Below are 20622 nucleotides of genomic sequence, written 5' to 3'. Positions count from 1 at the left end.
GATAGTTCCTACAGTGGATTTTGTTAGGTAAGTTAGTATCTTCAAAGAAAGCATATTTTGCCATACCAAATCATTCTTTGTGTAAGGAGTTTTCCTCCTTTAAAGACTTTACCTTTTTCTCTGTTTTCTATTTTAGAGTACTGCATTTGATACTGCTTCCAGGTTGGATATTATAGCACAAGAGGATAAAACTAAAATATTAAAATCTGCTTTCTTACAGTTTTGCAGGTACAAAATAAATGTAATATTAAATAGTTTTCTTTCCAGAGAGCATAGTGTGTTTATACAATGTCAGTTGAATAAAGGGGGTTATATCACAAGTTTTTAACACTGCCTTTAGAGCATGTTCTATTTGTTTGATGATGTGTGTTTGAAAATGGGCTTCATTGTGTTTTTGTGGGTGTAATCTCCTGCTACGATATTTTAATCTAAATAAATAAAAGGAAGTTTTTGTTTGTATGTCCTCGATAGAGTCAAAAACCACACATCCGATTGTTATACCTTTTATCTGGGATGGTTTTAGGCATAGTGAAAATTTGGTCTGCCATCTTGAAACAAAATGGTGGCCAATCAAAATTTAAAAAAATTTACTGCCTCAACTGAAATGTATGTTGGTATGTCCTCCAAGATCATGAAACCTAGGTACCTGAAGCTCCAAGACAATGAAATTTAGACACTTGGCATGTAGCTAGACCTAAGATTTATCCTGGGGTTGTCCCTGCCTGCTCCCAGGATATCCTGTGTATCATTTACATGAACAGGGATGATCCCGGGACAATCCCGGGATAAACCTTAGATCTAGCTAAGGCCTAAGAGGACCTTATGAGTGTACAGCTCAGGGTTATTTGTTTTTTAAAACACATTAATTATAATTAATTTAAATGTGTCTGTTTGTTTGAAGCTTGCAGTACCATATTCAGTCACTACATGTCAGACTTCCTTAAATTAGGAGATAGTTTTGCAGTTTCTACAGTTTGAAACCAAGAGAAAGTAGTCTGAGGGAAAGAGTTAAATGGCTGCCCCCTCCCCCAGGGGAATGAATTGGACACAGGCCCCTTCCTCAAGAGGCTATGGGGGATCATCATGGCGGGGGCTGTGCCGGTCCAGTTCTGGCAGCTGCGTAACTTTGCTTGAAGGCTCACTTCGTTGCTTGAAGACAGAATTCCCCAACCTGGTTGCTCCCATTAGCCCCAGGCAGCAGAACTAATGTTCAGGAATGCTGGAAGTTGTAGTACAAGGCATTTGGTGGGCATCAGGTTAGGGAATGCTGCTTTAGGAATATAATATATATATATATATATATATATATATATATATATATATAGGTTTGCTCATAAAATTATCATTAAAATAAAAAAACTCAATTTGTAATTATTGTCTGAATAAACTATACTTTTAAACGTATTATATGAAACATGATAATTTTATGAGCAAAGCAAGTTATACGTAATTTATTTTAGTTTCCTATTTTATGTCTGACCAAAGGGAAATTCAGGAAATAGTCCCTGAAACATCTGGATCATCCTAGAAGTCAGAAGAACCATACTTATAATGCCGAGGTTGTGAGTAGGCCACCTCGAGGCCCAGTATTGGGCAAAAGGCGGGATACAAATAAATATATAAGAATAAGAACCAGGAAGAATTGGAGGCAGAAAAATACTGTTTCTGTTTGTAAGGAAGCTTACAAACCTGTTCCTGTTTGTGGAGTGGAGTTTAGGAAGATCTGGTGTGAATGAAAGGCTATTGAGATTTTATTCAACTGGATAAGACTCTCATCTAATAGGAATAATATATAATATTATATTGCCAAGATTCGATCATTTTATTAGAATGTAAGCCTATGCGGCAGGGTCTTGCTAATAATAAGGAATTGTTAACAACTATATTCAGTATAAGAACCTCTAAGCAGTCTCAAACCTATTATTTGAAGAGTGAAATTTTATACTCATTTCAAAATTTCCATTAATAAACTTCTAAATTTTTGTTCATTTTGAAAGATTGTCTCTAGTGGTGGTGTCAGTCCTATGCCTACACCATAGTAACACAGGCTACTGAGCTTCTTTTAGATAGAGAGGGTTTATTTTAGTGGCAATAGTTAAATATTTTATAGCTGAGGCAGCAGTTCCTATTCATGAGGTCTAATTTGAAACTTCATTAAAAATTGTGGTAGTGAGTTCTATAGACCCAAGCTTTACAGTTAATTTTAAAAAAAGAAACATTGGTGGAATAGCGTATAGACTAGAACTGCATTAATTGACTTCTACAGAATCGAACCAGAACATGCTAAGAAGCACAGGGCTATGGAACAAAACCCAAAGTGTCTAGAATGTACATTTTCTTCCTTATTATATGGTGCGTAGTATCCGAGCGGGCCATTCTGTAAGTGGCACCCACTGTTTGTGCAACAGGGATATATCGCTTCATTTAGGAGGCCACGAAATGAGCGGAAATGTTCATGTTTGGATTGGGACAGGTTGGTGGAGCTCCCTTATGAGAGCTCTGCCAACCTGCCCTTTTCCAGAAAAGAGCATTTCCACTTGTTTCTGGTTCCTAGAACAAGCACTAAATCTATTGCACAAGTAGTGGGTGCTGCTTGCAGAACAGAATGAGTGGTGAGTCCGGCTTATAGAATAACCTGTTTGGATACTGCCTACCATATCATAATATGGAAGAAAATGTACATTCTTAACAGTTTGGGTTTTGCTTTATAGAGGCCTGTGTTTGGGGGCTTGCTCTGGTTAGATGATGTAGAAGTCAATTAATGTAATGGTTTGTTCTTTGGTTAAGTTGGGGTAATTTAACCCATGAACAGTCCCGAGTGTCCTTGTTTGGAAGTCACGGAAACAACCTTGAATGCAGGATTCAAGGGTTGTTAATGGAAACAGGAAATGGTTCGCACAGAGCACGCATCCTCACAATTCATGGTTAATTAATGCTGGAAGTTGTAGGATTGGTTTTTTTTTTTTTTTTTTTTTTTTTTTGCTGTCATTACATCTGAACAGGATCAATGACCCTGATCAGATTTTAACACACCACACCATGGTTTGCCATTATATGCAAACCAGACCAATGTCTTTGATGTCAAATTAAAAAAAAAGATTTGAAGATCTACTTAGGTTTGCTTGAACATTTTTTTGGTGACCCTCTGTATTACATTTTGCTATCTGTATGTATTCTTCATAAATTTCTCATGAATGGTGTATCCCAAAGAATGCATACTCAACAAGGGTGGTTCTTAAATAGAATGTGTCTTGGTTTCTTTATGATTTGAATAGTAGTGGAACATTTGGCTCACAGAGAATTTCATGCTATAATAAATGTGCTACTTATGTACATGGAATTGCTGACAATTTCAGTGATCATCAGAGTGATACTAAGGACTTCAGCATTTTACTTTCAAGGTGGCATATAGCATTGCCATCAGTGCATTATTTAAAACAAGATAACTAAAAAAAGTTACATAAACTACTGAAGATACTGTGCCTTTCTAAAGGTTGGCTGACAATTTCTTCTTTTCAGGCATGATGTGAGGGGTTCACAAGCCATAATCTCTGAGCTCTTCCCCCAACTAGCAGAATTGGGTCCTAATGCTGACCTGGATATAGCTGTGACTCAAATCAGTGAGAATTTGATGGATGATTATCCTACATCTGACCCACGGTGGGCTGAATCAGTACCTGAAGGTAAAGACTAATGCATATAAATTTAACATTCTGGTTATACAGTCTAAAGAAAACTGCCATGGTGTGATGTCTCCAGGGTGGATGGAAACGAATACACAGAGAAGAAATCTCTCTAAACAACAGTGATTACGTCATCTCTATATCTTAAGGCGGAGAGATGTGTTCAGAAACATCATCAGTTCTTGCTGAGATTGTTCCACTTCAGACTGCATGTTTGAACATCCATGTTTTTATTTTATGTTTGTTTAACATAGTCCAGAGTCCAGCCTGAGTTACATTTGTCATGAAATCAAAGAAAGTTGATACAGTACCATTTAATTTAGTTAAAAAATAAGTTTTAAAAATTAAAGGTGCATTTGAAAATAAGAAAAACATCTAAAACTTGAACTAACTTTTAAACCTTGTTCTTTATCACATTTTTGTATAGAAGGAGCTAGTTTCACCAACCAATCCATCATTCTTCTTCGCCAGCTAGAAAATAAGGCAAAAGCACATTCTCTGTTTATTGACTTTCTTCGTCAGGTAGGTTCCTAACATTCTCAGTTAGAAGCACTAATATAGAATGTGGCATAAAATGTTTTTATTTACAAATATTTCTATCCAAGGTGGGTCTGTTTGGACATCTGGGCAGTATTCAAGTAAGAGGCATGCCAATGGCAACTCGGTTGTTACTCTGTGAACATGCAGAAAAGTTATCGGCAGCCATTGCTCTCAAGAACCATCATTACAGATTGCCGGATGTGGTGAATGCTGCAATACAGATTGCTTTGAGCAAAAGAGAAAGTGACGTTCCACCAAGTCTAACGCCTGCAGATGTTTTCTTCAGAGAGGTGAAATAAATAAATCCTTAAAATAACACATGATTTTCTATATGAATAAGATGTAGTACCTCATATTCTAATATGTGAGCATACTTGTGTAACATCCTAGATTTCTTCTTTTGAATGTATGTCAAGTGTGTTTGAACAGGGAGGGAAAGTTCAACAGATGGAATAATTTTCCCCTAGGAAGTATCTGCCTAAAAACTATGTTCATGGCTTGATTTCAATAATGACAATAAAATAGCAAAAAAAGCTCTGTTGTATACGCAACATGAGCAGAGCAAGCCTAGGCAGGTCCAAAGAGCAGAAAGAGCGACCAAGGGGATCTTCGCCTCTCCATCTTCCTTTCTGCTGATTTCTCACTAGACCTGCTTTTGAGCACATCTAGTGAAGTCATGAGGATGGGAGCTGGGAGGCTTCAGGATGTTGCAGATCCTTGGTGTCTCCCCACTCTCTTCTTCCTCATTTGCATCCTCATCCAAGGTCGGAGCTCTGACCTCAGGTGAGAAAGCCACTGTGGTGCTTCGCATGACAGCTGTAGTTCTCCCAGGAATCATAGGATTGCTGTCTTAGGGCCTGTTCAGAAGACATCTTAAACCCTGCTGATTAAGGCTTTTGGTTAAGCAGCAGAGTTTAAGATGTCTTGTGCGATGCATTTTGCTAAGCCCTGCTTGCTCACTCACTAACCACAGTCAGGCTGTCTGTAGCAGGGTTAGCGGCTCTAACTATGGCTTAAAGTGTTGTGTGCAATAGCACGGCTTGTGGTTAGTACTAACCCCAGAAAACCACAGTTTCACTAACCACAGAGCCTGAAATGTCGTCTGAATAGGCCCATTATGTGCTTAAGTGAAGCACTTCAACTGTCAATGCATAAAATGTCATATTGAATCATTGGTTTATACCTGAGGAAGCATATTAATTCTCAATATTACTTTTTAAAATTATTTTCAGGTGTCGCAGATAGATACTATTTTTGAATGTTTACTGGAAAAGGAAAAGCAAGTCTTGAAGGACACACCAGTTCAGTCTGAGGAATGGGCTGAAATAGTTATCAATATAAACAATATCATAAAGGTATTACATTTTAATAACTAAATTACAATGAGACAAAGCTAATACAATGGTTACATCCAGTGTTATGGAAGCAGACTTCCACTCATTAACAAGGTATCTCCTCCCTCTTCTCCCCACGGTCCCCGCTCCCCACAAATCTGGATAGTCCCTCAATCCTCCATAGCAGGTTTTGGAGGGTGTGTGCAGGGGGCTGCAGAGAGGAGGGGTTGGCAGACAAACGTAATGGGTTTCACCCAGCAACCGAACAATTTAAGGACATAATCCCACTCAGTTAAGTGCTTTTATGCCCTGCTTGATTCCAATGCGAAAGTTAGTATGTGTTTAAATCCCTTCTATTGAATTAAATGAGACTTTTAAGGATACAACACTGTACATAGAGAGAAAAGAGTCCTACAATTCCTAACATTCCCCAACCACCCATGCTGGGGAGTGCTGGGAGTTGTAGGATGTTTTTCTGTCTAAAAATGCATAGGATTGTGCCCTAAAATACTTAACTTTGTATTATGCCCTAACTCAGGGTTTAATAAGAAATAAGAAGCTGACAATAATAAGAAATAAGCTGTATTACTGCATTTAAAAGGAAGGAGAAATAGAGGAGCCTGTCAACTTCCCAAGGTATCTTCCAACAGCTTTAAAAAAGAATCCTGTAGTGATAAAAACAGCTGGATCTCTTTCCTCATTGAACATAGCAAATGGAATGAAGGAGAAGGCTACAGTGTGGCTTAAAGTTGCAATACAAGATACACAAAGATAAAATATTTCTAAATGTAAAATAATCAGCAAGTAATCTACATATTACCATATAAGGGTAACAACAATTCCTGCCAAAAGGGTGAGAACAACTTGTGAGCCCCAATTATTGTTGATACTTTTGTGGTACTTCTAAAAAACAAAATTCTCAGTAGCATTCACTGTCTATGGAGAGTTGTTTCTGTGCCCTATTATTTATCTTGAGAATTGATATTTGTCTTCTGAAAAGATCATCTGTGTTTTAAGTAGCATAGAACATGTGGGACTGGCAACAAATTCTTCCAGTGTATCATCCCTCCTAAAAGGAGTATTCGTGCTCCAAGGTTCTAGCCAACAATTCTCCAACTGTCTCTACATTGGGTTGTGTTTACGTTTTGGCCCCATTGATTTTTTTGTTAAAAGGGTTGGGTGTGTGTGTGTGTGTGTTTTGTACTTTGCAAACCTCAGGATTTCCTCAAGCATGCTGATAATTCCTTCTTGTTTCTCACCCCCTATTTGCCTACAGTCCTGGTGGCACTCGCCGCTTCAGGTCACTAATAGGAGTGGTATTTAAAAATAGCAAGTGCTGATAGGAAGGCTTGATAGGTTGGCAAGTTAATTGTATTGTCTTTGTTAATGTTCTCCAGGATATGCTGCAAGCTGCTATCCAGGATCGCCAATCTAAAGCCTCTTTATTTAAAATAAGAGAGCCCCCTGAAATAGAACCGGAGTATGTTCCATGGACAGGTAGGAATAGTGAAAATGTGATAGGTTGTGCTGCTCATTTATAACACAATATTTCTGTATTTATATGGTACTTAGGATATTTCATTTGCCTTTAAAATTGCTCCTGCTCTAAGTTTCAAACTAAAGAATGCTGCGTTTCATAAATATCTGGCAGGCTCCCTTGGTGTCAAATGCTTTCGTTTCTTGCATCCTTCTGAATGATTAGACTAGCATATCTGCTTGCTTGCCAGCATTATGTTTTATGACATGGAACAAATGCAGCTGTCTGTACACCCTAGTATAAGCACTTACTTGATGGGGCTGTTAGTGTTGTTAACATTTTAGATGGTTTGCTTTGGAAACTAGAGCCAAGCACTTGCACTTGGGGATGCTGCTTTGCTCTGGAAATATTGAATACATTTATTTTTGCAATTCCCCCCTGCTTTTTAACTTTTGCTCTGTGTGCTATCATGTGTCTGTTTACACGTTTCGTATGTCAAATATGAAGGTCTTTGAAATATTTCTTTTTCCGGTCTTCTGAAGCATCTGTTGGTGTGCGAATGGCAATAGTCCAGCAACATGAGATCATCCTGAAGAAGGTCTATCCTCAGGTGAACAGTAAGCTTCGTAGCACAGTCACAGAACAGCTGGTGGCACTATTAGATTGCTTTCTGGATGGTTATGTTTCTCAGCTTAAATCCGTGGACCTGCCTGAGTATCAGGAACGATACAACAGTCTGGAAATGGAATATATACAGAGAAGATCGGAACTATTGTCACCGCTACGTAAGTGTTGCTATTATTGCTATTGAAATCCCTGCTAATGGCTTACAGTCTAACAAAAACATGACACAAAGGGGATAGGGAATTGGAAGGCAGAGCAATGGGAAAATACTCTTTTTTCTATTAGGGTTTTCTACAAATAGTGACTAAAACAAAAAAACCTTTCACAGCAAAGTTCTCTTTTTTGGCTTGTTAGCACCAAATCAAAATGTGGAATAGAATGTGGAGTTCAGTCTTTCTTTTCAGTTATAGACAAGTGCTGAGTTGCCTTTACTAAAGATTGATATGGGGTTGGGGAATCATTTGCAAGGAATTATTTATTTAATACAATCTCACATGCTTTTGACAAAGCCGTCCATGATATTCTGATTAACAAACTAGCTAAAAGTGGGCTAGGTGGAACAACTATTAGGTGGATCCACAGTTGGCTACAGAATTGGACTCAAAGATTGTTTATCAATGGTAACTTCAAAAACTGGGGGAAGGTAACGAGTGGGATACCGCAGGGCTCAGTCCTGGGCTCAGTGCTCTTCAACATTTTTATTAATACTTTGGTCAAGAAGGTGCAGGGAACACTTATCAAATTTGCAGATGACACAAAATTGGGTGGGATAGCTAATACCCTGGAAGACAGAAACAAACTTCAAAGGGATGTTGATAGGTTGGAGTGCTGGGCTGAAAACAATAGAACGAAATTTAATAGAGATAAGTGCCAAGTTCTACACCTAGGAAAAAGAAACCATATGCACAGTTACAAGATGGGGGATACTAGGCTCAGCAACACTACAAGTGAGAAGGATCTTGGAATTGTTGTAGATCACAAGGTGAATATGAGCCAACAGTGTGATGTGGCTGCAAAAAAAGCAAATGGTATTTTGGGCTGCATTAATAGAAGTATAGCTTCCAAATTGAGTGAGTTACTGGTTCCCCCCTATTCGGCACTAGTTAGGCCTCATCTTGAGTATTGCATCCAGTTCTGTGCACCACATTTCAAGAAGGATGCAGACAAGCTGGAACGTGTTCAGAGGAGGGCAACGAGGATGATCAGGGGTCTGGAAACAAAGCCCTATGAGGAGAGACTGAAAGAACTGGGCATGTTTAGCCTGGAGCAGAGAAGATTGAGGAGAGACATGATAGCACTCTTCAAATACTTGAAAGATTGTCACACAGGTGAAGGCCCGGATCTCTTCTCGATCCTCCCAGAGTGCAGGACACGGAATAACGGGCTCAAGTTACAGGAAGCCAGATTCCGGCTGGACATCAGGAAAAACTTCCTGACTGTTAGAGCAGTATGACAATGGAACCAGTTACCTAGGGAGGTTGTGGGCTCTCCCACACTAGAGGCATTCAAGAGGCAGCTGGACAACCATCTGTCAGGGATGCTTTAAGGTGGATTCCTGCATTGAGCAGAGGACTCGATGGCCTTATAGGCCCCTTGCAACTCTACTATTCTATGATTCATTATTTGTTTACAATAGTTATATATCAATCTACACCTAAACAGATTCTGGCACGATGAACAATAAAATACTATTTTGGTGCCTAATTCTTTAATTAGGAATAGAAAGCCATGGCTAAAGTCCACATGGCTACTGTTCGGACAAGAACTTGTCTGAAATTACTCTTCAGCAACAGGATCCCAAACTGCTTTGTAAATTCTGACTCCTTACTCCTTTGCCAAATCCCTATGTTGCTTCTGCAGCTTTTGAGTGTAAGTAGTAGTTGTAGTGAGTGGAGTTGGGCAGCTACTAAGAGTAGATCTTTTAAAACAACTCAAGTGCTTACGCAGTCATCCCTGTTGTGCATTATGAGTTTTGTAAAACCCTGATAAGGTTTTTATCAACAGTAGATATGGAGAGATACTTGCAATGTGAAACCTGTTTTTTCTTTTCATTTTTCTTCTATGGGCTTTGTATTCCAACTTAATAGTTATGCCCGTACTTCAAAACAATTATGTTGTAATTAGCCTTAAGTTTCTAAAAACATTTCTGATAGCCAGACCGTTTCACATTCAGATTCTACACAAATAATGCTTAGAGACTACTCAGGGCCATTTTAAACAAATCAGATTTTATGTTATTCATTTATTGAATTTGTGCTGGATTCAAATACCTTTTCTCAGGAAAGCTCTTCTGCTGTATTGTCCTAGCACTCCAACATTTGAAGCTGGGAAAAGTGATTACATAAATGACAGAGCTATTGCGAGCTTATGATATTCCTAATGGCAAGTAGAGTGTTTCCCCCACAAATTGCCTTACTACCTTGTTTGTGTAGGGGGAGTTCTTTAGAAGCAGAGTGCTGCATTTGTGTGAGTGCGTGCACACCCACCCACCCACCCACCTGCTTTTTATACTCCTACTTTTAAAAAAATTTAAACACTTATTTATTTGAATGGTCAACACAGAGCAATGTATCATGTGCGGATGGGATAACATGCTGCTGGCAGTGGATATTAGGATAATACATATGTTGTGCTAAGAGAAAAATCTTTCATTTGTGTTTACTTGTCTGTTGTGTGTAAAATCTTCTGAAATGTTGTTGAATCTGTCCACTGTTTATGGAATCACGAGCAGCTCATTAAAAGGTCAATGCTATATATCTGCTTTAAGGCAGTATAAGCGTCCGTATATCTGTTAGAGATCTAACTGTGTAAATCTTCTTACGAAGAAATAAAGGCCACGGAGCACAGTTTCTGACAGTGATGTGAATATTTATTATCTAATCTGATAAGATAAATGTGTTTGATCCTGGGTGTTTTTCCTTGTTTTTTTTTCCAGTTTCACTTGGGCAATACCAGTTAGCTGCTGCTCTGGCAGAAAAATATTGTGACTTTGATATTTTGGTACAAATGTGTGAGCAGACTGATAACCAGCCTAGATTGCAACGTTACATGACCCAGTTTGCTGATCAGGTAATGTTCTTTATTCATTCAAACAATAGGCTTTTAATTGAGAATAGTTTACAAGAAAAATCTCAGTAGTTTTCTTTTCCTCTGTTAAGCACCTATTTTACTATAGTGGGATTTTAAAGGTCAGACTAGACACCTTCCATGTCTAAGCAAGCAAGAGGGGAGACGGCTAGAACGCAGGTGGAGGAAAACTCGTGCTGGGTCTGATCGAACACGGGCTAGAGCTCACTATCGAGCCTACTATGTGGTGGTGAGGGTGGCAAAGAGACAGTTCTTTTCCACCAGCATTGCGTCTTCTCAGTGTCGTCCGGCGGAGCTTTTCCGTGTGGTTCGTGGCCTGTTACACTCTGGGCCAGGGCGAGAGATGGTGGAACCCTCGGTAGCACGCTGTGATGAGTTTGCACGGCACTTTGAAGATAAAGTCGCTCAGATTCGTCATGAATTGGACACCACACTTAATGCAGCTCCACTAGTAGAGGGGTTCAGAGCGCCGTCCGGTTCAGTTTTATTGGATGAGTTTCAGTTAGTGAGGCCCGAGGATGTGGACAAGGTGCTTGGCCAAGTCCGGCCGACCACCTGTGTGCTTGCCCCTTGCCCCGCGTGGCTCATTACATCAAATAAGGAGGGGATCGCCGGCTGGGTCCAGGAGGTTGTAAATGCCTCCTTGAGAGAGGGAGTGGTGCCGGCCTCTTTAAAAGAGGCGGCAATTAGACCACTCCTGAAGAAGCCTAACCTGGACCCGGAGGATGTTAACAACTACAGGCTGGTGGCTAATATCCCTTTCCTGGGCAAGGTGCTTGAGCGGGTGGTTGCAGAACAACTCCAGACACTCTTGAATGAAACGGATTATCTAGATCCATTTCAATTGGGTTTCAGGCCTGGTTTTGGAAAGGAAAATGCCTTTGTCGCCCTGTGGGATGATCTCTGCCGGGAGAGAGACAGGGGGAGTGCGACCTTGTTGGTTCTCCTGGACCTCTCAGCGGCCTTCAATACCATCGACCATGGTATCCTTCTGGATAGGTTGTCTGAGCTGGGAGTTGGAGGTACTGCGTTGCAGTGGTTCCGCTCCTACTTGGATGGCCGATTCCAGAAGATGGTGCTGGGGGATTATTGCTCTGTGCCATGGCACCTAAGCCATGGGGTTCCACAGGGCTCTATCTTATCCCCTATGCTGTTTAACATATACATGAAGCCGCTGGGGGAGGTTATCTGGAGATGTGGACTGAGGTGTCATCAATATGCAGATGATACCCAGCTCTACCTTTCCTTTTCATCAAACCCAGGTGAGGCAGTGGCTGTTCTGAACCAGTGCCTGGGCACGGTAATGGACTGGATGAGGGCTAACAAACTGAGACTCAATCCAGACAAGACGGAGGTACTGTTAGCGGGTGGTTCTTCTGTCCGGCGAGGTGATGTTTGCCCTGTCCTGGACGGGGTTGCACTCCCCCTAAAGGATCGGGTCCGTAGTTTGGGGGTGCTCTTGGATCCAGAACTGTCACTTGAGGCACAGGTGAACTCAGTGGCAAAGAGCACCTTTTATCAGCTTAGGCTGATATACCAGCTGCGCCCTTATCTGGACAGAGATAGCCTAGCTACAGTTATCCATGCTCTGATAACCTCTTGTTTGGATTACTGCAATGCGTTATACGTGGGGCTGCCTTTGAAAACGGTCCGGAAACTTCAGCTGGTGCAAAACAGGGCAGCACGCTTACTAACAGGGACTGGCCGACGAGACCACATTACGCCAGTCCTTTTCCAGCTTCATTGGCTGCCAGTCCAGGTCCGGGCCCGATTTAAAGTGCTGGTATTAACATTTAAAGCCCTAAACGGCTTGGGGCCAGGCTATCTGAAGGAACGCCTCCTCCCATATGTACCTGCCCAGACCCTAAGGTCATCTTCAGGGGTCCTTCTCCGTGAGCCCCTGCCAAAGGAAGTGAGGCAGGTGGCTACCAGGAGGAGGGCCTTCTCTGCTGTGGCACCCCGGCTGTGGAATGAGCTCCCTAAGGAGGTTCGCTTGGCACCTACATTATATGCTTTTAGACGCCAGGTGAAGACCTTTTTATTCTCCCAACATTTTAACAATCTATAAATTTTAAATAACATGGTTTTAAATTTGTAATTTTGCATTGCTGCTGTTTTTATCTGGTTGAGCTTTTATATTGTATTTTATATTATGGTTTTATACTGTTGTTTTATACTTTGAATGGTTTTAATTTTTGTGAACCGCCCAGAGAGCTCCGGCTATTGGGCGGTATAGAAATGTAATAAATAAATAAATAACCATCATTTCAAATCCTGCCACCGAACTAATTTGATATATGTCTATTTCAAACATGTGTAATGTTGAAAGCCCTCAACTATTTGAAACAAGGGGGTCACAAGTCCTTCACTGAAAATTTGCTGAATAGTTTGGGTCATTTACTGTAGGTGACTCATGTTCCAGCCTTTTGCTAAAAACAGTATGCTCAGAGTGAAGTGGATTCATTAGCTTTACATTAGTTGTGTAAAAATGTTCACATTTTCCATTCTTCCGAGAGAGTGAGTGAGTGAGTGAGAGAGAGTACAAGTTCCAGTTTTGCAAGCAGACCGCATTCTAAGAAGCAAGTCCTTATACAATTATAACTTTTAGAATTTTTCAGATTTCCTTTTCCGTTGGTATTTGGAGAAAGGGAAACGAGGGAAGCTGCTATCGCAGCCCATTGCTCAGCATGGCCAGTTGGCCAGCTTCTTGCAGTCTCATGAGCATCTCCGTTGGCTACATGACATCAACAGTAATGATTTGGAAAAGGTATGCTTTATAATACAGTAAAAAAAAAATATTCTGCCTTTGGTAAAGACTCTCTCCTATACTAATCCAGCAGTGTGCTTCTTGTTAGTGCATGCTTGCACTAAGGGCATGTTGTGTGAAGGCTTCCAAATAGCTCTTGCACAACAATTTGCAGAATAATACCGCTGGCAGAATTTCTTCCAGTGGTGTATTTCCGCATCCCACCCCATATAATTTAAATCTCTTGCCTAAAAGTAAGAAGAATGTGTATATAATGCAGTCTAGTTCCTTGAATCTCTGACACAAAGGTAATTTGTAACCTCTCCAAATATTTCTACAGTACTTAAGCGATATCATTTTTATACAGTTTTTTCTTGCTTAACTGCTAGCTGTTATGTTTTTTCAGTGTAGACAGATGAATGAACTTGATTTGTTTGTAAGCTGCAAAATGTACATACATTTTTGAAGAAATATTCCCCACCTAAATATTACATGTTGGCATAATAGAGAAATCTGGTAGAACCTGTAGCTATTTTAGTGAGTAGTTCTTCTTTCTGATGGCTATAATTACGGTAATTCAAAACATGTAAAAAAAATGTGAATTCTCTTAAATGTTGTGCAGAAACTCAATAGAAATCAAAGTAATCATGCATTTCTAAAATACATTTAAATGCTCTTTCATAGAAGTCTTGTCTGGCTCTAACGCCTAGGTAACATTAATAGTTGATAAATTTTTGATTATTGCTATTAACACTAGACCTCTAAGGGTGACAAATTAAGCTGTATTCACACTCTGAACTTGACTTTGGGCATGTTCAGACAACACGCTAAACCATGGTTAGATCACTAACCCTTTTGCAGCAAATGCTTAGTGAGTGTGTTTAAACTGTGGTATGGTTCTCACAACACTAATTCATGGTTCACGTGACACCCTAAGCCATAATGTTTACTCCAAATTGCTTAACCACCATGTCTTAGCAGGTCATTTGAACAGAGTCTCTATCTGCTAAGCATGTTTATTCAGAAAAAAGTATCACTGAGTTAAATGGGGCTTCACCCCTTGTAAGTGTGTATAGGATTGTAGACCTAGTATGGGTTAGGAAGAAAACTCTCCTTAGCAATCTCAGAATTTGAACATGGTGCTTATGAAACATTAATTTTATGTATATTTGTCATAAATTAGATTTTAAGAATAATTTCCTTGTTTAGTATCTCTCCTTTTGGTTTTCTCTAACTTTAATATTGCTTATTGTTAATGCTAGGCTCACCGAACACTGCAGAATTTAGCAAATACAGAAACACGGTACTTTGCGAAGAAGAAAACTCTTCTTGGTTTGAGTAAACTGTCTGTACTGGCTTCTGATATATCAGATGTGATAGTAAATGAGAAAATTGAAGGTACTCCTTTTACTTTTCTTTTTTAAGTTAAAGTTTAAAGTGTTGTTTTGTATATGTGTTTATAACCCTTTATTTGTTAGATTTCTTGTGTTGCCAGCAGCATGGTGGTTGAATGACAGTGGGGAATGTGGATATCAGTGCCAGGGTTTTGCTTTCCAAAGCAAACTGTCAATTCCCTACTGAGCTTCTCCTGCTTTATAAAAAATATATATCTGATAATTTTTTAAGAAAATGACTGTTGTGGTTGGAGTGCTTAAGTTTTCAAACATACTGATGAAGGTTGTCAACTAGTGATCCAGTTTCTTGTCTAGAGGAAAGAGAGGTGAATAGGAAGTGGTGTATCTGGCTACTAAATTTACTGATTGGCCGCTCAAAGTAGTAGGGGTTGAGTCACTGGCCTGCCACCTTTTACTCAGTTCTCAACTTGGCACTAAAAGAACCCTGGTTGCTGGCCACTGTTCTGCAGTCTTATACTTAGCCAAGATTTCATAAGTAGACAGCAATTAATCCTACTGTACCGGCATCTCCTTAGTCTTTATTTTTTTAAAAAAATAATCGCAGCGGAAGTAGCTTGTGCAGCTGATTTTTCTCTTCCTCCTACCAAAACTTTCCAGGGACCCTCCTGAACAGAGGGGTTTATTTCCCTCTATCTCATTTTGGGGGTGAGGGTACTCAACATTGCAGCAGGAAGGAGAAGAGGGAATAGTTGTGCAAGCTGCCTTCTGCTCCACAATCTTTGGATGCCACCCATTACCTTAATATTAAAGATTATAAAAGCATTTAAAAACATAAAGGTAAAAATAAATTTGAATCAGCTACTGGTTAAATAATCCACTTTGAGCATGGATATATGATTTTAAAAGTAACTTTTCTAGAAAATAAAGCAGGCTAACCTTAGTATGTGAAGAAATGGGTTTGTCCCAGTGCAGGGTTAGTCTTGAAATTAGCAGGTTTCTGTATGTTTTGTAATAACACCTAATGGGTGTGTAGGCCATTCTTAGTTCAAATTAACATTAAAAATACACTTATTTGTGTAAGATGACCTTGGAGAGGTAGCTTAAGCGTTGCTTTGTTCCAAATAATCTTTCTGATTCGTGGAGATATAGTAAAGCCAAATTGCAGGCTCACTGAAAGCCTCCTAAAGTGCAATGAATTATTCATAGGAAGTTAAATAATTTGGATAACAGGTTACTGTCTTCATATTTAGTAACTATAGAAACATATGATGTCCTTTTTTCTTTGAATGTGTACAAGAAATTACTGAACAAGAGCGCTTTCTGCTGCATCAAGAAACACTACCTGAACAGTTGTTGGCTGAGAAAAAATTAAATCTCAATGAAATGCCTGTATTAAGTGCCCCCCAGCTGATTGAGGTATGTACCACTAATTGTCTTGACCATATTATTAATTTGAATTTATCGATCACCCTATCCAAATAGAATAAAATTAAAATTAAAAATCAGAAGTGTGTAAACACGGTAATTTAGTTCTCTGAAGAATTACATACTTTCCTGAAGGGCAGAGGACTGAAGTCTCCACTGTACTTAAAATGAACTGATGTTGAGGCTGACAGCCTGTGGCTCTTTTAATTTGGTGGTGTGCCTAAAAGGCAGTGTTGTGTTATGTTGGCAGACAAAAATACATTGAAGACTGTATGTCCATTTGGAAACTGGCCATATTGAAGCTCTCTCAATAACATTTCATGTTATTTCCTTTTCTGCCTCCTGTTATGCTGTATACCTGCCTTGTAATAATGAATTTAGGCCTTCGGTAATGAACTTTCCCCTGGATATGAAAATCTCAGACTTTTACCAGCCAAACTTAGCTATGAACTTATGCAGCCCCTGTCACACGTTCTGCTCTGTTGAGCAACATAATCATAACAGATCTAAATAAAAACCCAGCGTTTCTCTGTATTCAGACAGATAGCCCAAAGTTGAGCTTGAGTAAGCATGGGTGTTCCCTCACTGCAGCATGTACCACTTGCCAAGCAAAATGGGAGAATGAATCACTTTCTGGGTGGCAAGCAATTTGCCATCTCCAGGGCTAGCATACAGAGCTTTCTTCACTACTACCACTTCTGCAGCATTACACAGCAAATCTTCATGTTCTCCTAAAACAGAGAGGAGGAGTAACAGAAGAAACACATGCTGATAGCCAACTTGTCACTCCATGAGCAAGTTTGGACATTTGAAGTATGGTTGAGACCACTGATAGTATTTTGCCCCTTCACAAGAGCTCTGAAATTCACAGTTTCATGAGTCGATCCACCATCTTGATCAGATGATAGGATGGCAGAGGTCTAAGGTAATGATCCTGCAATTTTAACAGTCTCATTTCAACTATCTCCAGAATTAAAGCACCTGTGCTAAAGCACAGCAAAAATCAAGCCCAGTGCATGGCCTACTGTGTAGATAGTATTCGGGATGAACTCATGGCAGGACCTGTCCCCTTGTACTTTGTAAAGGGTCATGCTTAATGGTAGCACTATAACATTGAGTTGTATACAGTGGTGGCTTCACGTTACTGGGAAATGCTTATGCTCTCACAAGGTGGTACATCTAAATTTTTAAAAATATTTTATGTATTTTTTAAAACAAATCATTAAAAACATAAGTCACAATAAGAAGTCATAAATAAATAGGCCGAGTTCATTAGACCAATTATAAATGTCTCTTCAATATTGCTGTTGGTCATTCTTTAGTCCTTTTGAAGGTGTCTTTCCAGAGGTTTCCATGCATTATTGGAGGTTGTCTTTCATTCTCTGAACCATGTTGCCAAAATGCATTAGAAGCCGATTGTGTCCTCTGTTCTCGGATTTGCTCTGTCAGCTTTCCAGCTAATATAACATTTTATAATGTTGTGCTACACGCCAATTTGTTATGTTAGGTAATGTTTCCCAAGTTGGGGTTATGATCTAATGAGCAGTCACTAATATAAAAAAAATATCATTTCTTTGGATGGAACATCTAGTTTTAATCAATTCCCCTTACCTACTACAGCTGTGTGTGCCATATCCCATACTGTTCCAGAGGGTCCCTGTAGGTGGTGCAAAAACTGGCAAAAATTCAGAAGTGCTTTCTTTTTTTTTTTATTAAATTTTTATTCATTTTCAACACTATATAAACATAGATAAACATTACCAAAATATAACTGAAACAAAACACAATAAGAAAAAAAAAACATCAAATATCTGCTGCATACATATTGAATGATTGTTGAGTACAAATATCAAAAACTATTACATATACCTTATCATACTACAACATCTTCGTTCTTAACATAAAAGTGCACCCCCCACCTCGGGATCATTCTTGAGTCCAAAATCTAATCGTTTCTTCTGCTGGTGGTTTCCCACTTCCCTTAGTAAACACAAACACTAGGAACTGTTTCCAAATTCCTTCGAACTCATTTATTTTAGTTACGCCTTTTCTCCACTTAATATTACATGTCAGTTTATCATTAATGGCTATGTCCCAGACTTCTTTATACCATTCCTCAATAGAGTATTCCCCTTGGATCTTCCAGTTCCTAGCTACCGTGCTGCAACCAACAAATTCGATATCAGCTCTATAGTTCCTTTTCCACACTTTATATCTTCAAATAGTGACAGCAATGCTATTTTTGGTGTTTGTTCTATTTTCATTCCCACTATTTCTTCAATTTCTGAGAACACCATCTTCCATAATCTTTGTACATATTTGCATTGCCACCACATATGTAAATACGTTCCCTTTTCCCCACAACCTCTCCAACAATTTGCTGAATGTTGATCACTTATCTTATTCAATCTAACCGGGGTTAGGTACCACCTCCATAGAATTTTAAAATAATTCTCCTTTATTCTTACTGATAAACTTCTCAACACTCTTTGTTTCCATAGTCCCTCCCAGCTCTGTCGCCCTATTTGTATCTTCAAATCTGATTCCCAAACCATTTTCTCTGTATTCTCTCTAAACTCCTTCTCTAACAATATTTTATATATTTCACTCATTAATCCTTTTGAAACTATACTACCTCCTTTCCCTTCCTCCTTACTTACTACTAATTCTTCAAACCTCGTCATCTTTCTGCACATTCTATTATCTTTAATCCACTTTTTATTCCATTGCTCTAATTGACCATATTCTAGCCAAGATAGCTTCTTCTCCTTTAACAAATTTTCCATATCCTCTCTTGTTTTAATATCTCTTACCCAATCCTTTAATCTTATTTTATTTTTCTCTTTTAATATTTTACATAATCTACCCTTTAGATCCTCTGGGAAATTCTTTAACATTATTATCGGTGCTAAGGGAGAGTTGCTCGGAAGCAGCTTCCCTTTAAATTTACTCCAAATTTCCCATTGAGTCCTCAGGAGTGGATTATCTATACTTCCAACCCACTTTCTTCCTCCGTCTTTAAAAAAAACATTCTCCAAATTCATCTCTACCTTATTTATGGTTTTTTCTTCCATCCAATATAAATCTCCTACTCCCATAATTGCTTCTACAACATGTCTTAATCTATTTGCTACGTAGTATAATTTTATGTTTGGGAGACCCATTCCCCCCTTTTTTTGGCTTAGGTACCAATTATTTTTATTCACTCTTGCTCTCTTTTCTCCATTACAATATTTATTAATAATATTTTGCCAACTTTTTATCTCGGTTTCTGATATTTTTATAGGTAACATTCTAAATACAAAATTAATTTTAGCTAATATCTTCATTTTTATTAAGGCTATTCTTCCGAACCAAGATAAATTTAATCTTTTATATTTCTCCAATTTCTCTAATACCTCTTTCTTTAACCTCGTTAAATTTTCCTTTTCAAGATTCTCTAAATTTTTTGTAATTTTAATTCCCAAATATTTAATCTCATTCTTAACTTTCAATTCCATTCCCTTAAATTCCCAATCCTTTTCTTCCTTCTTGGTATAGTTAAACAACATCATCTCTGATTTAGACCAATTTATTTTTAACCCTGTAATTTCCTCAAATTCCCTCAACTGATATTTAATTCTTTCTAATTTTCTTAATGGATTCTTAATGGTCAATAAAGTGTCATCCGCAAACATGTTTAACTTTATTTCCCTTACCTCTCCAATTCCTTCTAACTCTTCATCCTCCCTTAGTGCCTTCGCCAAAACTTCCATAACCATTACAAACAGGACCGGCGAGAGCGGACATCCTTGTCTTGTTCCTCTGGCTAGTCGTATCTTTTCAGTAAGTCCGTCATTTACCACCACTACCGCCGTATTTTGGGAATATAGCTGTTCTATTACATTTTTAAATTTATTTCCAAATCCCAATTTATCTATAATACTCTTTAGTGCCTGCCAGCTCACACAATCAAAAGCTTTAAAAATATCTAATGCCATAATACCTGCCTTAATATTTGCTTTTTTTATTACATTTATTACATTTAAAACTCTACCCACTAAATTATGCATATGCCTTCCTACCACAAACCCACATTGATCTGCTCCTATATATTCTGCCAAAAATTTATTTAGCCGTTTGGCCATAATAGATGTAAAAGCAAATGGGGAAGCAAATGGGGCTGGAGTGGGTGGGGGAGGGAATGAGGCTGGGACATCTGGAGAGTAAGAGAATTGTTAATTATGTTTGGAGATAATTGCAAATAGAAATGCTAATATAGAAACCTGCCGGCCAGGCGCAGCACTGCCTCCCCCCCCCCTTTAAAGTAGATGGCTGGAGTACTAGACTCACGGGGATATGGGGGGGGATT

The 20622-nt window shown here is 38.9% G+C and overlaps 2 protein-coding genes across 2 annotated transcripts in view; both read left to right on the top strand.

The window, feature by feature from the left end:
* Positions 1–20622, top strand: part of ACTA1 (actin alpha 1, skeletal muscle) — a 131511-nt gene that overhangs the window by 86747 nt on the left and 24142 nt on the right. The window lies entirely within an intron of this gene.
* The window catches only part of NUP133 (nucleoporin 133), a 41657-nt gene that overhangs the window by 10117 nt on the left and 10918 nt on the right, over positions 1–20622 (top strand). The window contains exons 12-22 of the mRNA XM_063124392.1: positions 137–228; positions 3520–3683; positions 4111–4205; positions 4289–4513; positions 5456–5578; positions 6955–7054; positions 7577–7819; positions 10594–10727; positions 13354–13512; positions 14754–14889; positions 16144–16262. Of these exons, the coding sequence (XP_062980462.1) occupies positions 137–228; positions 3520–3683; positions 4111–4205; positions 4289–4513; positions 5456–5578; positions 6955–7054; positions 7577–7819; positions 10594–10727; positions 13354–13512; positions 14754–14889; positions 16144–16262 (1590 nt within the window). The remainder of the gene's footprint in view (positions 1–136; positions 229–3519; positions 3684–4110; positions 4206–4288; positions 4514–5455; positions 5579–6954; positions 7055–7576; positions 7820–10593; positions 10728–13353; positions 13513–14753; positions 14890–16143; positions 16263–20622) is intronic.

The sequence above is a fragment of the Elgaria multicarinata genome, chromosome 4 (genome assembly GCF_023053635.1).
Source record: "Elgaria multicarinata webbii isolate HBS135686 ecotype San Diego chromosome 4, rElgMul1.1.pri, whole genome shotgun sequence".
NCBI lineage: Eukaryota > Metazoa > Chordata > Lepidosauria > Squamata > Anguidae > Elgaria > Elgaria multicarinata.
Note: the sequence above shows the minus strand (reverse complement) of the source record. Positions and strands in the feature narration are given on the sequence as shown.